This window comes from Antechinus flavipes, chromosome 1, assembly GCF_016432865.1.
Source record: "Antechinus flavipes isolate AdamAnt ecotype Samford, QLD, Australia chromosome 1, AdamAnt_v2, whole genome shotgun sequence".
NCBI lineage: Eukaryota > Metazoa > Chordata > Mammalia > Dasyuromorphia > Dasyuridae > Antechinus > Antechinus flavipes.
The window spans coordinates 640,652,151-640,669,393 of NC_067398.1; the positions used below are offsets into that span (position 1 = coordinate 640,652,151).

A 17,243-nucleotide genomic window follows, 5' to 3' on the forward strand; every position below is an offset into this window, starting at 1 on the left:
CCAGCTCTTAAACAAGAGTAAGGACAAAATTTTGTAGAGAGAATATGTATGGAAGCAGAAGAGTTTTTCTGTGGAAGGAAGCAAATAGTCACACCCTGTTCTGTTTGTGCCAGATCTTATCCAAAGGGTTGGACCATAGGCAAAGATGGGGGAATAGTAATAGTAGGGTTGAGAAAGACCTAGGAAGTAGCTCTTCTCGGTGCACCATTTTATGTGAATGGTACTATTGTCTTCTCATTCTCCCATAGTCTGACTTTTTCAAGGCCACTTAAATAGTAAGTACCAGAGCAAAGATTTGCTTTGACATCTTTTAAAACTCTACTTCTTCCTTTTGTGGGAAAAAAAGACAAACTGAAGAAAGGAAAAGAAATGTGATGGTGATTTGAAGGGCTTTGAAATTGTGAAAAAGGCTTGAGATTGAATTTGGAGAGAGAAAATCAGAGATGAAAAAGTTAAGAATTCACATTGAAGGTGCAGAAGAACTGAAGCTATAAAAAAGTATAGCACATTCCCTGGAACTATTTTCTTAGTCCCAAATTTGTTCCAGCAAGTCAAACCCACCTAACTCAAGTAGTTTCTTATTCCTTTAGAATCTAAGGATAACCCTAAGAGTTTGGGAGTGATGTTATGAAACATTTTCTATTTATTAAATAGCATAAGCAGTTGCTTATGATTACCTGTTGATATCAATTAGCCAGATTTAATCCACTTTTAAAAAGAGATATTTATAATAGAGTAGCATATTAAGAACAGTTGGTATAAACCTTTCTCCCAAAAGTCTGTGTCACAACCTTACACAAGTATATATGGAGGAAAAGAGATAAGAGGTAGATAGAAGGTTAGAGAACACATATAACAAAGTGTTAACTCCTGGGAGTAGGCACTTAACAAATATTTATTTCATTGTATTGGATTAGATGTAGCCTTTCAGCTGGAATCCACAATCCAATCTGTGCTACTTTCCTAATAGAAATACTACCATTGGTCATTGGTTATTGTTATTATGTGAACACTGTTAGGATACAATTTTTAAAAAATCTGAATTCAGTGGTCCTCAGAAGCCTACTTCTGCCAAAGTAGAAAGGGAAGGACCACGGTAAAGGCTAAAGTATTTTCTTCCCAGCAATTCTTCCTCAGAAATGTGGCTGGAGACTTTTATTCTCTGCCAAACGCTCAACTCCTCAATTCCAAGCTATATCACTAGTATTTTATGAGTCCCAAAGGATGAACCACCAAGATTTCTTCTCACTTGATGAAGATTTTTCCTGTTCCTCTTGTTCCTTATTTTAAATGGTATGGGATAATTGATTGAATGGCTCAGCCAATCCTTACCTTTTTAAAATGACCTGAGAAGGAAAACTTAAACTGAAAGAGTTTAGGCTCAAACAGGAGGCGAAGGTAGTTGGTTAAGAAAAGGTGAGAAGTTTTGTAATAGAGGTATTGTGATAAAAGTTTAGCAACCAGCTTTCCAAAGAAAGTACATATGACATAGTTTTAAGTTTGATCTGCATTATTCACATTTTTCTATTACTTTCATAAGTATCTGGTTTGGACAGTCTATGAAATAAATATGGTTTTTACATTTTTAAATAAATAATTTTATTAGTTAAATAAATAAAACAAATTTGTTTTATCAAATAAAGTTCCTTAAACAAAATGAAGATGGTGGACTACATTTGGCCCACAGCCTATAATTTGATGACTCCTGATCTAGCTAATCAATAGGACAAGAAATCAAAAGTATTTTCTAGTCAAACATGAACCAGTGTGTGAACACTGAAAATTTAACAATTGGCTCTCTTCAGTAGTTAGGAGCTGGTTCCAGCAAATGGAGACAAAGTTGGATGAAGCTATTGAGATGTTCAGAGATTAGAAGAGGACTGGTGAAAAGAGGAACAACTCTGGGGTAAAAGATAATTTCATGGAGTTTCCTAGAGTAATCCTACAACTCTACTAGTAAGAATAAATAGATATCTCTTTCCAGCAAGAACAGGTAACAGGGATAATTTTCCAATAACTTGCATAATTAGCAATGTTGGTATTTCTACCAAAGTTTAGTGAATACCATCTATGTTAGAAGTACAGCACACTCTTGATACTAGAAGAAAAAGTAAGTGGACACAAAAAAGGGGACCTAGTCCCCAGGTCATCCAAGAGGAAGGAGAGTTCTTTTTAAAAATATGGAAAAAGAACTTCATTGTGGGGGGAAAAAAAACGAAGGAAATTGCAATTAAATGGAAGAACAGCCTAGAGAAACCCGTTGGAGTGGCAATGGTAGGAATTGATGTAGGCTTTGTGGTACATCCAAAGACAACAAGAGTATTTTTTTTATGGAACATTTGATCATCTAATATAGCAGTTGATTTGGTTGTCTAAATGGAACAGCCAAACTCCTGGAGATTTTAAATAACAAAAAAACTTCAACAGTAGATTCAGTCCTGAAAGATTCAGCTTAGTGGATTCTAGTTTGGAAACTGAGGATTTCAGTTTTAATATTAGACTTAGGCTCCTGAGGGAGAACCCTGAAGAAAGTAGCAATTACTCAGTCTGGGTATCCAACTGACAAATGAAAGTGAGATATGGGGAATTAGTCCTAAAAGGGATGTTCTAAAAGAATCATAATTTGAAAGAGAGAATATTTAAATAAGTCATGAAAAGGGGTTATGGACAGCAGAAATGACACTGATATTGATTATTTATGCAGTTTAACTGATTCAAATCAATTGTATAATGAACCATAAGATTCCAAAAAAAACAACTTAATCACGAAACACTTCACTAACTTACCAGGTTAAGAGAGGGCAGTCAAAGGCTATTTGGGCAGACAAAAGTTGATTTAGAATATAGACATTTAAAAAAAAAAAAACTTGTGAAGAAGGATCATAGGTAATTATGAATGTATTGCCTCATTAGAGCAACAAGAAGCAGTGGAGAGTAAAATCAATTTAAAGAAGGCTTTGGAATAATAAACACTTTTATAAATAATTTAAAACATAAATGAATGAAGCCTTGGAATAACTAAGCAAAGTCATTCCAAAGGCCTTTAAAGTAAAAAATGAAAGCAGTACATTAACAAGAAAAATGGAAAAGATTTGTGAAGATTTTTTATAAGAAATTTTTCACCATCAAAAATAATACAGTCAGTACCCTTAGCTATTACCCTCAAAATGCATATAGAAAGGCTAGAAATGGAATTACCATTAATTATTGTTAAGTGCCTAATATATGCCAAATTCTATGCTAAATATGAGGCAAGAGAGACAAAATTTAAAAAAAAAAAAGTTCTATCTTCAAGGAACTTGCAAGGAGAAAAAAATGGGCAAAGTAGCTAAATTGGACTAGTTGTACATAGAGGAGATCCATGCAGGAGACAACATGATTATAAAAGCATTAAGACATTGATTCACAAGGTATCTTAAGGTAGAGGAGATACCAAAAGGCATGAAAAAATATTGGACCTTATTAATTATGAAATAAGGTGACAAAGAGAACATAACCTAGTGAACTATATTTCTACTTTTCTAGTTATTCAACCGCTTTATCATATTCTCCTATACACATCAGGGTCAGTCTTGATCCGTTTATTTGTAGTAAACAAAAGGTTATCCTTGATTAGTTTAGGAATAGTTTGAATCTTGTGTTCTTGTCACCATAATAGCTATAAAAAGCTATTCGAGTTTTCCCCCCAAAGGGGAAATTCTTTTTTAATTTTTCTCATTTTCCTAGCTTACTTTTTGATTTCAGGCTTGATATTAGGTTCAGATTCTACATCCTTCTGGAGGGAGAGTCTGTGCTGCTTTTATTGATACTTTCTCAGATTGAGTGTATTCTATTATTCCAGGATGTCAAGGACACCTAGGCTAGAGAACCTGTGAGCTTTCAGTATTCACAACATGATCTGATCTAGGGTAAATCTGCTACTTTCTGGTCTGAGCTTCCCAAATTCGAGATTTTTAGATTTGAGCAATAGAACTGAACAGAAGAGAGCAGAAAGGCTTCTTGCGTTTGAATTTTCAGTAGATTACTAGATGGATTTAGTCACTGTAAACCAGTTGTTTCCTGTTCAGGTGTTATTCCTATACTTATTTGATTGTTTTGGGAAAAAAAATCTGTTTTCAGACACATTTTGGATCTGTAACACTGGGCAAGTCAATTAATTGATGCCTCAGTTTTCCCATAGTGAAATGGGGACCCCAATATTTTATGGTTATTAAGAAATTTTTATGAAAAACTTGGTTTCTCCTAAGCCAGAAGGTTCAAGCTGGGCAATTTATAGACTTTCCAAGATGAGAACCGAGCTTCCCTGGTGGGAGGATAAGTCCCCAAACTAGAAGGGACTTCAGAGAGTATCTAGTGTCATACATACTTCAACATGAAAGTTCACAGAAATATGGAATTTCAATTGGAAGGGATGTTCAGGGGCCACCTAACATGACAAAGAACCCCTATTATGATACACCGAAAGTGTTCATCTAGCTTTTTGCTTGAAGAATTTTGTTTAAATTCAGCTCTAACTCTGGACCTTAGTCTCCCCCTCCATAAAACAAAGAAGTTGAACTAGCTGATCCTTTAAAGTCCTTTGTTGACAGATCCAATTGGAGAGCTGATGCTCTGGACCTTTGTCAGATTGGACGGCAGGGGGTGCTGTGTCCCTACTCAAAACCCACCTCCAGTAAGCTAGATTGCTTGTGGTGGGCTCCAGAACCGGTATTCATAGTCCTAGATCTGATCTCTCTTTGAAATATCTCAGAGCACAGGTTTCAGGAATTAAAAATAATAGCTTTTTATGTTACCCACAATTATGTGGTGCTTTAAAGTTTACAAAATACTTGACCCACATTATCTCATGATTGTGCACTACAGCAGCCTTCTAGGTAGGAACTAGTTATTGTTACTCCTGTTTCACAGATAAGGAAACTGAGGCAGAATTTAATTTAATTTGTCTAAAGTAAGCAACAAAGGGGAAATTTAAAGCTAAATCTTCTGACTTCAAACTCAACCCGCATTCTATTTATCCACTGTACCCCACTTTCTTTATCTACTTGACTGATTTTCTACAACATTAAAGGAGACCTTTGTAGATACAGAAGCTGCTCCCTGCTGCAAGTTAATGATCCTCTCCCCAAAAGATGAAAGAATCTCAGCACTGGAGTACTGGAAAGAGCTTTAGATGCTGGCCAAAGTGCCCATTATACTATATGAATGAATGAATGAACAAGGAAGGATAAAGCACTTACTATGGTGCCAAGAATTGCTAAATACTGGGAATATGAATATGAAACAATTGCCTTCAAGGACAATAACTCAGGGAGAGATGGTCAAAGTGGGATATTTTGGTTTGGAAAGTTACAAGTGAAACCAATGGGGAGTATATTGGCACCTTTTGGCAGCAATGATTGGATTATAGTTCCAGGCAGAGAAAAATCAGTTAAAAGTCTGTTTCAATGGACCACGTAAAAGGAGATAAAGACCTGATCTAGAGATCTGGTTGTCTAAGTGAAGGGAAGCAGACATTAATGCAAGATATTGAAGAGGAAGAAAATATAAGATTTAGCTAAGGAAAGGATGGGGATGTGGGGAAGGGGAGTGGTGAATGACGGTGAGAAGCAGAGGATGAGACCAAAGTTTGGGACCTAAGTAACTGGGAAATGGTGGTGTATTCAATAGGGAAAGGGAAATTTATGAGGAAGAGACTTGGAGGAGAAAAGAATGAATTCTGCTTTGGACATGCTCAGTTTGAGATGCCTACAAGGACATCTACTTTAGATATCCAAGAGAAGGACAGATGAGAGAACATAGTTCAACTCTGAGTAGTGAACAGTTTGTTGGTTGTTCTCAAGGAGGACCAAAGAAATGTTGGGAGTCAGAGTGTAGTGTATCTGACTGGGGCTGATCAGACCAGTATGAGTTCAGAACGTTCTACCACAAGTCAGACACAAATAGTCCATCCAAACATTTGGAATAGATTCTCTAAATGTGTCCTTTTGTTTTTTCAATTTGCTTTGCTCAGAGAGGACAGTAAATTTTTTGATACAGGTATGCCATCCTGGAAGATCTTTTGCCAGTCTCCCATAAAAGCCTTCAGCTGAAAGAGATCCAACTCCATCCAAACTATTTCTCTTAATCTTTTAATCAGAAATAAGCTCTCCCAATTGGGTGGGATTCTGCCCAAAGTAAAGGAGAATGTTCCTGGAGAGTTAAGTCAATCTCAGCTTGATCGACTGATTGACCTGGGAGAACTATACTTTAAATGATAAAGTAAAAAGAAAAAGAACCTGCATCTAATATTATTAGCTATTAACAAATTCTCTGACTTATAATGGGTTGGGTTTCATAATTAATCTAAAGATGACATATAGGAAATGACATTAGAAGGTGGCAATTATTGTAGGATACATTCTTATTTTATGGTTTGGGCACTGATAAATATCCTGAGAATGATCTTAAGGAAAGTTACGGAAATGGGGACAGAAGAAAAGAAGCAAAGCTTTTTGCTGAAATTTGAAGGAAAGGGAAAAAATCAAACTCTGAACTTTTAAGCATGCAAAGCTAGGTGATTCCAAGTCTCTAGGCTTCAGAGAAAAGTGACTTAACAGTCACTTGCTTAACAGCAAGCAAAAAAAGGCTAACAGGTTCCATTTATATGTCTCTTCTACTTAGGGGAGGATTCTCCCCAAATTAGCACTTCCATGTTTGTGATGCAACAAGTAAATAGTATTGATAGAAACAATACAATCAATGATTTGAATACCAATTATGTTTCCTACCAAAGTCATTCTTCTCAGTTCTTTGTCTCTTCTGAATAAACTGAATAAATATCTTCCAATCTGAGTTTTGTAGGATTCAACTCAGGGTTAAAGTGACAATCTCTTCTGTCCTTGAATCATGTGTGGTCTACAATGCAGATTTCTTTCCCCCAAAGACATAGCTACGGAATCAGGTGTCTCCCCCTGGTCCATGCTCCCAACTTCCTACCTCCAAGCTATAGTTTTAAATATCCATGATTGGCTGGGATGCTTCCATGGTCTGCTCTCCCAGTATAGGCTTTTCTGGCTGGGCACCGTCCCTATAGCTCATAGGCTTATGGCAATCTCTTTGTGGAATACTGAACTAGAAAAAAGTCATCTATTATAGTTTCTCATTGAACTTCTTGATTATTACTCCGGCACGCTTTACTTAATTGCTGCAGTAATTGGGTTTTGGGAACAGCTAGGTGGTGCATTGGATAGACTGCTGAACCTAGAGTCAGGAAGACTTCATGAATTCAAACCTATCTCTAGCCACTTACTAGCTGTGTGACCCTGGGCAGATTACTTAACTCTTTTTGCTTGTTTTCTCAGTTGTAAAATTAGTTGGAGAAGGAAATGGCAAACCACTCCAGCACATTTGCCAAGAAAAGCTTACATGTCAGACATGACTGAAAAACAATTGACCAACTGAGCTCTGCTCAGTTAATTCTTACATCTTAGCTGGAATAATAAGACTAGGGAGACTTCCTAAGGAGATATCAGACCGTCAATGGCAATTTCTTAAATATGACCACTCAACCGATTTCAAATCCATTTGTGTGGAACTTGTTCCAAAATAATAGCTAATGTTATATGGTGTCTGTTTATGTTCCAAGGACAGCTATGTGCCACAGTAGACAAAGCACTGGGACTGGAGTCAGGAAGAGCCAAATTCAGTCCAGCCTCAAATACTCACTAGTTTGTAATACTGGACAAATCATGTCAGGCTGTTTGTCTCAATTTCCCCATCTGTAAAATGAGTTGGAGAAAGAAGCCATGCTAGTAGTATCTTTACCAAGAAAGCACACAACTGAAACAACTGAGTATTATGTGCCATACAGTTTGTGAAGTGCTTTACAAATATCTCATTTGATACTCAGAAGAATCCTGGAAGATTTGCCTCAGTTTCCTGAACTGAAAAATGGGAATAAAAGCTGAGACAACTAAGTTACTAAACAAACTCAAGTTTAGTCACAAGGCTAGTAAATGCCTAAGACCAGATTTGAACAGGTCTGTCAACCTGTCTAGAAAGGAAACAAAAGTAGCCTGCTACGGTGTTTTATGACAGAGCAACTATTTCTCTCAGTTGTTAGAATATTGTCTCTGACACAAGCACTATGAACAGGATTAAGTTACTTCACCTAAAAATGGATTATTTACGGTAATGAATTTCAGTAAAGCACTCTGTAAACTTTAATAGAAGCAACTAGGTGGTGCAATGAATAAGAATACCAGGTCTGGAGTAATAAAAGTTCCCACATTTAAATTCTGGAATCATAAGATACCATTCTTATGAGCCTATACAAGTCACTTAATTGCTGTCTGCCTCAATATCATCTGTAAAATGGGGATAATAGTACCTACCTACCGGATTGTTGTGAAATTGTAAAGCCCCATGGTAACACTGGAGCATAGAGAGGCTATGTAAATGTTAGCTATTAGTATGACATCACAACATGAGCTTTTAGGATTATTAGCAAAGGGGATTTTTTTTTTTGGTTTGGTGATAGGAATTCATGAAAATTATTAAGATATGGAGAATTGTGATTTTTAGCCAGAAGGAATCTCACATTGATGAAATCACTTATCCCCTGAAATACTTTAGAAGGCTCAATGCCCCGTCTTCAAAACTAGAGGCCGCAGAACTGAGCAAGACTTGCTTTCAGACAGCTTGAGACAGGGAATGAGTCTTGAATTCAAACTTTTCTTCTAGTTTGTTAAGAATCCCCTTGAAAAAGACAACTAGATTGTTTTCAAGATCTCTAGTGAAAGGGGTTGTCTTTCATAATGTTGGCCCTGCCACATTCTTTGGAGCTATCACCTACAAATGTAATTAAGCATACTTTTTTTCCAACTCACTGACAAAAAGGTCTAAATAGCCCAGCATTAAACATATATCTATGTATAGATATATGACATCCATTCTAACTTGACTTTAAATGATTAGTGACTACACTGTGAGTATAATTGATCATTTCTTAGTCCATATGACTGCCCATTTGTCTATCCTACATCTATCCATTTTGTCCATAATTGATCTTGAAACTAATTGTTTACTGAAATCCTGGTAAAAATGGTATCTCTGGCTGGCTGGCTAATCTGCCAATAGATCAACTATATCTTTTTTTTTTTTTTTTTTTTTTAAGAAATTAATCATGATCTCTTCTCAAAACCATCTCAGTGGTCATTTTTAAATACATTACTTGTAAAAAGTCCTTAGCATAGTACCTAATTCTTCTTTCCCGATTGCCTTGCTGAAACTTTATAATCTCTCTAAAGATGTTTTAGTATTTTTTTTAACCAGGAAGTTGTCAAGCTTTTTGGCCTACAGATTTTAAAAATCATATAGCAGCTCCTTTTTCCTCTCTAATTTTTCAAAGGTTACCAGGAGCAATTTAGCACTTCTATTGAATAGAATTACTGAATCTAATCATTCAAGAGAGGCAACTAATTCCCAAGGATACTTTACCATGTTTATAATCTGTCCCATCTCAGAGAAATAAAAGCCCATGCTTTCATCAACTGAATGTCTATCTCTGAACCTAAGTCCTGGCAGATAGGATTAAAAAGTCTTTGAGACAAGAATTTTATGGACTATCTAGTCTGGTGAATTTTAAACTTGTGTCACCTTTGGCAATCAAATAGTCTTTTAAGTGCATAAAATATATTACATAGGATAAAAACTTAGCCTAATTGACAACAAAGTGCTATTTGAGAATCAAGAAAGGAAACTATTCTGGTTTGGGTGGGAGAAGTCTATTTTAGTCAGGAAATCTTCTTGGAGTATGTAGCACTTGAGTTGAACTTTGAAGTTTGGGTTCCATGATGAGATAGTAAGAGCAGGGTAAGAAACCATGGGGGGAAGAAAGCTAAGAAAGGATGGGGAAACACTTTGATCTCAAAGGCCAAAGTGCCAACTTTCTCCCTTTTTCTTGTGAAGATGGAAAGGACACACACACATTTCATAAACTTACTGAAATGTTTATTAAGATTCAACTGTAGAATAACGGACTGGGACACATATAGAGTGTATGTCTAAATCCACCCCCCCTTTTCTATTCATAAATGAAATTAGATTATACAAACAGAAAGTGCAGAACAGTAAAAACAGTCGGTCATGCAACAAATCCTTTACCTTAAAAAATAAATCCCCCAAAAGCTCAACAGCATAGAAATAAATGCAATATTGTGCCATTGATGCACTCAAAAAAATTCCATCTGTGACATTACTTTGCTTTAATCCCTTTTTTTCTCATAAAACTTAACAACATTATGTGTTTAACACACACATATAACATTGCTAAACTCAGCAAGAGCTAGTATAGTGCCCCAACTTAATAAGTTGATAAAAAGTAGTTGTCATTACCACCAGTTCACAACGGAACTAAATATTTCTGTTATGAGATGCCTATATGCAGCTTTTCCATTGACACGAGGCATTTAAACAAGCTCCCAAGAGAAAACTCATTTCCATGTTACATAAGAACTATTCTATTTGAAAACATTAGTGGGACAAGAAAGCTCCTTGATGGCTCCTATACCTTAAGGACAAAATAAAACAAAAAAATCTGTCATCAGTGGGGAAGCTTCCCCAATGTCATTTGGGAATTTTTGACACAAAAAAGCAAGGATGACAGTTTTTGACAGGTTAGTAGGTTTCCACTGGCCATGAAAATGAGCCTATTCACCAGCCATAAATGAAGAATTGAATTCAGGCTTTCAGGCCAAGGAGAAAAAACAATGAGGACAGATTCTTCTTAAGTTGTTTCTCTGATGCATTGGAAAATTTGACTTTTGCACAAAGAAAATCAAACATCAGAAGTAAATAAAATTTAGGTAACAAATGATTTATTTTTAAATGATTTTGGATTGTCTCATTTGGGGGTGCCAGGGATAAGTATTGCCACTGGTAACCTAATACGAAAAGAGGAAGAAAAGACTGTTTTTGAGGAAAGCTTCCCCAATAATATCCTATCTCACTTGATGCTAAAATACTGCACTTCATCAGAAGGAAGCACTATTGTCCCAATGTAACATGGAAATTACATTTGCTCTGGCCAGCTCACTTTCAGGGGAGGACCCCTTAGCACATATAATTTACAGTTTGGTGGGTCAGATACAGACACAAAAGATAGAAGCAAGGTGTCTACTAAAAGTTAGTAATTTGGTATTTTTTCACAAATACACACACACACACACACACACACACACACACACACACACAACACAATTCTCTCTCTCCCTCTGTTCCAGGGATTTATTTCCTGCAACATTTGGTGCTCTTTTCACTTGTTTGGTAGTGGGACTGGCTGACAAAGAGACTTGTCATTAAGAGACTTTCCAAACTTAAAGATGGGATGCTATGAAATGAAGTTAGCATTCATTTTGCTGCTCTTTATATACTCTGTACCTAAGAATAATTTATTCAGCCTAGGGAAAAAATTCTGGAAAACAGGATGATCTTTTTCATACATCAGTAAACGTGATGTGGAGAGACTTATTGGGATCACTAGTCCTGACGATTGCCTAAAACTTTTTTTTTTTTTTAAAAGAAGGATCTTTTAAAGGACTGCTATAAATAAGTAAACTTGCTTTGAATAAGTATGGAGGGGAGATGTCCTCTTCAAATTGTAAGCTCTCTTTCAAATTAACCAGGGCAATTGGGACAATCTAAAAATGAATTTAGAAGAGTAACACCCACCACCTTCTAGAACCTTCTGGGCACTGAGCACTGCTACCACAGAAGGTAACTAGATATAATGTCAGGAGTCTTCAAACTAAGATGAAAATCCCTCTTTATTCATCATTTCTTTGTTAACCCCAGCAGGTTAATATCAAGTGTCTTTCTGTTAGTTAAACTGGTCATAAAATTGCACCTGAAAAAACCCACACATTTGCTGCAAAGCCTATTTAAAAGACTGATTTTTTTCCCCCTGCTTCAGTTAAGATACTACAGTTAACAGAATTCCCAGCTCATCAGACTCATTCCAGAGCTTCTTGTGGTCAAACTTTGAAAGTGACCCTTTGAAAACAGGAGAACAATGCAAAAGGGGACACAAGCAAGACCCCCAAACTTCACACTCATAACTGTAATGGATATAGTTCAAACCCCTCCCACACCATCTTCTTATTTCTTTCCAATACTGGATAAACTTTTAAGAATTCATTTTTTTTCCCTTAATTCTCATCTACATACAATAGGGGAAAGAAAAGTCTTAATCCCTAAATCTGATAAATGGTCAATTATTTTGGAAATGGGTATTTTTAATGCATAGGAATCAAGCAATTGAAAGAAGCAGGCCAGAGAAATTCCCATTCTGTTGGACAAAAACACATTTTTTTCTGGGCACCTTGCTTAACTCTCAATGTGTTCTTCAGCCACCAGAGTCTTCAACCCTGAGGATCCCTAGTGAGACAACCTTTATAAGTTTTGTTTTCATAAAACACTAGGCCAGATGCTGGCTAAACCAAGTGTTTTACCCAGTGCACAGTACGGAGAGCTTATGTTAAGCTACTTGAACCTTTCAAAAAGTACAGTAACAGTCAAATCAGATTTGCTGATATGAAAATATACAGACACATTTTTAAGAGAAGGAAAAAAATCACCCTTACCATTAACCACTAATGTTCAATTCTGCTACAGTACATATTTTATCTGAAGTCTAATTTTAGATATATATAAAATAGAGAATGTTTTCACTCAGGCAGTTACAAATCTGCTGTGGAAAAATGCTAAAACTCCTTCCTCCCATCTCTTTTTAAGACACAAGGTGATTACACTTTCAACAGTACAATCTTTTAAGTGATTTGACTGCCATTGAGGAGCTGAGACAAAAGGACTCCCCAACATCCTAAGAAGTGAGAAGACATTTATCCTCTATATATCTCAGGCATAGAGAAGGGAGGAGAACAGAAGGGGAACCAAGGAAATATTGGTTAATGTGTCTGTCTCCCTGAAAGCTAAACTGCAGAGCTTCAACATTACCAGAATCTTTTTGGGCTTAAACTGCAAGGCATTTCCCCTTTGTTTCTGATGTAGAAACATTAGCTTACATAGTACTAGATATACTTTGGTTGCAAAACATCCGAAGAAATTATAGCTTAAAATTTTCTACCAAAGTGTGCAGCAATTTCCTTCTGCCCATGTTTAAAAAAAAAAAAGAAAGAAAAAAAGGAAAAAAACCCGAACATATTGACAGTGACTGCGTGCCATCAGGCACATTTTAAAAACTTTTTCATGAATGTTATTCTGTAAAAAGATGTTAACCAAATTGCAAGTTACTTTTATAAGATCTTAAAATTTGAACATGCTAGTTTTTGGTATTTTAACTTTATTCTTTTTAAAAGACCATGGTCTGAGTGAAGACTTGAATGTAAAAGATGAAGACATGGATTAAAGATGGCCATCATCCTCTAGGAACAGCCCTGTAGACACTACCTGTTGGCAAAAAATAAAACTGAAATTTAGGATTTCTGTACCCAGTCTCTCTTTCCTGTCTGTGAACAAGTATTAATATTGTTCATCCTTGGTATTCCTTAAGTTACCTGCCACATAAACATCATATTTGCAACCAGCAAAATGAGATAATCTACAGGCAACAGAGCTCTGGAAAGAAAGGTCCATCTAATTCATTAAAAAAAAAAAATGAAGATGTATTAACAATATAAACATACTGGTTGTGTTCTCATTATAACCTTTCCCTCATTCTTTTTCTGAATTTTTAAAAGGGTAGCACCTGTAAGTGGATCAACAAGCCTTTAGCCATATGACCATGGCCCTCTAAACAATCAAAAGTCTTAACAAACAGTATTTTAAAGGTGTAAAATGATATGAAGTGAGCTGTGTATCACAACTTGCCTGTGGCATCAAGCCTAGTGAAAAATCCCCAAGACTCCCTGCCTACAGAACTTGTTCCAGTGAATGAAAGGTGATAGAAAAGCCAGCTTCCCGAAGGGTAGCAAGCGAACTTTAAACAAACTGCATGGTTTTGAGTAAGATTGTAAATGCCTTCAGTAGTACTGTTGGTTTTTGTCTAAGCAAAAAAATTCACATACACATAAGAGTTCTACACACAAAAAACCCACCAAAGTTTAGAAAACAGTCAAGCAACATTTGAGACTTGGAAAAAGTCCTGTGCAATTTGGTGTCCTTGTGAGCTAGGAAATTCCAGCAACTTAACACAGCACATTTGTTTCTGGTAGGAGTCTAACTTAAATGAACACAGACTGAGAAAGCTATTATGAACAAAACAAACAAAAGAAACATATTCCCATCAGCAACTTACAGACACTGGCAAGAATGTAGATTAGATCAGTACATTAAAACATATTCATTCTCTTATATACACTGAAAATTCAAGTAATTTATTTTAAAAACTTCTTAGTTTTATCTTGAAATATATATTTGCTTTTGAATGATCATATTGCAGCATGATTCACATGCATCTGAAAGTACTTTATTTTAAAAAACAACTACTTTGAGGCAGCAGTACCACAATTGTCTCAATTGATCAGTTTAATCTGCATCGGGCTCCCGGCTCTCTTCCCTGAAATCCATCTGCTTCCTCCCAGTCAGTGGCCACTGCTAACAAGAAAGAGCAGGAGCTTCTTGGTGTACAGAGAAACTGTGGTTGGAGAGAAGTTTCCAAATAGCAGCTGCATTTTCTACTTTTACCCCCACTCTGAGTTTTGCTTGTATATGAAAACTGGAAATACTAAAGGTTCTCTTAAATGTAGAAAACAGAGCAGTCTTTCCTTTTGTTCTGGAGGGAAAAAAGCCCACGCCCATCAGATTGCCTTAAGAAAGTCCAAATTCCAGGATTCTGTAGCTGAGAGGTCAGCAGAGGCCCCAGGGCTGCAGTGGGTGCCCCTGCCACCCACCCAGCGGCAGGCAAGGCACACAAGCTCACCGAGATCCTTTTTTTTTTTTCCTGTAAAGGCCCAAGGCCACCTTAGACATGGATTCTGTGATCACCAGACAATCCCACGCCAATCAGAGGTAGGCCTTCATGCTGTCACAGTGGCGCTAGGCCTTCAACTCAGCTCTCATGATTTCCCCAACAAAAGGTTCAAGATGATAAAAAGTGCAATTAAAAAAATAAAAATCCCCACCCTCACTTTCCCAGAGGGCTCCCCACCCATTCTGTGAAGCTGGCTTAGAATAGGAGAATACCCTCTGGTTGCTTAAGAGATGATCAGCATCAGGTGACACGGAAAACAACATATCTCTCACCACAAACACACGGGCCCACACACCAGACAGACACACAATGCAGCACATTCACCAGTTCAAATAAAGGGTCTTCTCTTAATGTCATATCACAGCATGTTCCGATGATGCATTAAAAACAAACTGTCCTTGTCAAGTGGGTGTTTCAAACACAAGATCACCTTCCGGGCTGCTCCCCCCACCTTTGGTATGTTCCCAACCCTATCTCCCACCCCTAACCCCCATCCCCTGGGCCTAGATCAGTCTGTCTTGAGGAAAATGTCCAATGAATTTTTTTAAAAAGAAAACTACACTTGTATGTTTTTCCCCCTAAAGTGATTGTAAAGAAAAATATTTAATAGTTGCATCAAAAAAATATGGTGAAATTTGACCAAATAACTATAGCTGTCAGACTGATAGTAGTCTGTGAAAAAAATTTCTGATAAAAGAGTCTATTCAAGTTAAACTAGCATTATCTGAGGGATTCAGATGATATCTCATAAAAGTTGTCAAAATAGCTTTCTGTTTGAAATTACAATCTAAAAAAGGCAAAATATTTCTTAATTTTTCTAAATTTGCTTATTGTCTATACAGCAACATGTTAAAAACATGCAGAACAATATACCTGAAGATTTTGAGTAATAGTTGGAATCAAAAGATCTTATTCTTAGTTTTAAAAAAAAGAATTCATAAGCAATGTGGGGTTTTTCGGTTTTTTTTTTTTTCCTATTTTTTAAAGTGGAGAAAACAATCAGTTTTATACATTTGCCTACTGGTTCAAACTTAACCTAAGACTAATGAATTTTGAGTACATTTCGCACACAATCTTATTTATGCCATAATTCAGGCAATATCAATTATAGAACGTTGAGGAACTTCTCTTACTCCCTCCCCCCTCTTAAGACTATCTCCACACTCGGCTCCAGTTCCTGCTTGGAATGTGTATAAATAAGAATGGCAAATTCAGATGACTGACTCGCTCTCTACTGAGACTGGGGACTCCTCTTTCCGAAAGAGCTTTAAAACATTGGGTTTCTCCTCAGTGTGGCCACTTCCAGCCATTTGCCGAGAAGACAGTCCCTTATGCTCTTCTTTGGATTCTTCACAGACATCAGGATAAATCACCAGAAATGTTGCTGACAGGAAGCCCAAGAATGATCCCACTGATGCCACCATGGGAATAACACAGACTGTACCTACAGCATCCACCACTCCACCCAGTAAAGAGGCCACAAGGATTTGGGAGATATAAACCTGGCAGGAAAGGATGGCACAATCAATGCCAAATCCACGCCTTGAATTTCCAGGGCTATGCTGCACATACTGCAAGGAAAAAAAAGAGATGAGGATAGATGAGAGTTAGAAGGACTTCTATCCATTAAGCAAACATTTATTAAGAAACTCTTATTATGCAAAGCCCAATCCTGGAATAGAACAACAGATACAACATGTACCCTGCTGTAATTAAGCTTACACATGCCATTAATGGGGGGAGGGAGGGTTTGAAGTAAAGAAATACATAGAAATAACCATGCTACCATGAAGAATGAAATCATGGAGAAGGAGAGACCAGCCAAAGTGCTATGAGAAATACGAAGATTAAAGAGATCCCTGTCATCCTGGAGGATGACAAACATAGAAGTGACTCTAGGGGACAAGAACAAGTAGTAGGTATGAGGAAAAAAAGCAAATTCATTCCTGAGGGACAAAGAACTGACTCACGACTGACTTATTCAAAAGGAAAAGAGGTGGCAAATTTTTCCTTTGAAGATGCTCACCTTAAAGCTGGAAAACTCTTGGCTGAGTCTAAGTTAGAATGGACAGCCTTCTGAGATTGTGCATGAATCACTGTTTAAAAGGGGAACAATCTAAGGCAGACTGTGGAAGTTTTAATCAAAGGATACAGAATTGTATTTTATTTGGTAAGAAATGGTTTTCTGAGAAATAAAGTAATCTATCCAGAATAGTGTCTTAGAAATATTACTCAGATGGTTGTATAATGGACAGACTGAGAAATGAGCAATCAG

At 36.7% G+C, this 17,243-nt stretch overlaps 1 protein-coding gene across 3 annotated transcripts in view; it reads right to left on the reverse strand.

The window, feature by feature from the left end:
• Window positions 1–9,968: 9,968 nt before the first annotated feature.
• Window positions 9,969–17,243, reverse strand: part of SLC45A4 (solute carrier family 45 member 4) — a 140,130-nt gene continuing 132,855 nt past the window's right edge. For 2 of the 3 annotated variants that reach the window (XM_051971158.1, XM_051971157.1), the window contains one exon: window positions 9,969–16,539. In XM_051971158.1, coding sequence (XP_051827118.1) covers window positions 16,180–16,539 — 360 coding nt within the window. In that variant the 3' untranslated portion in view covers window positions 9,969–16,179. The remainder of the gene's footprint in view (window positions 16,540–17,243) is intronic. The other variant, XM_051971159.1, reaches the window with a different exon arrangement.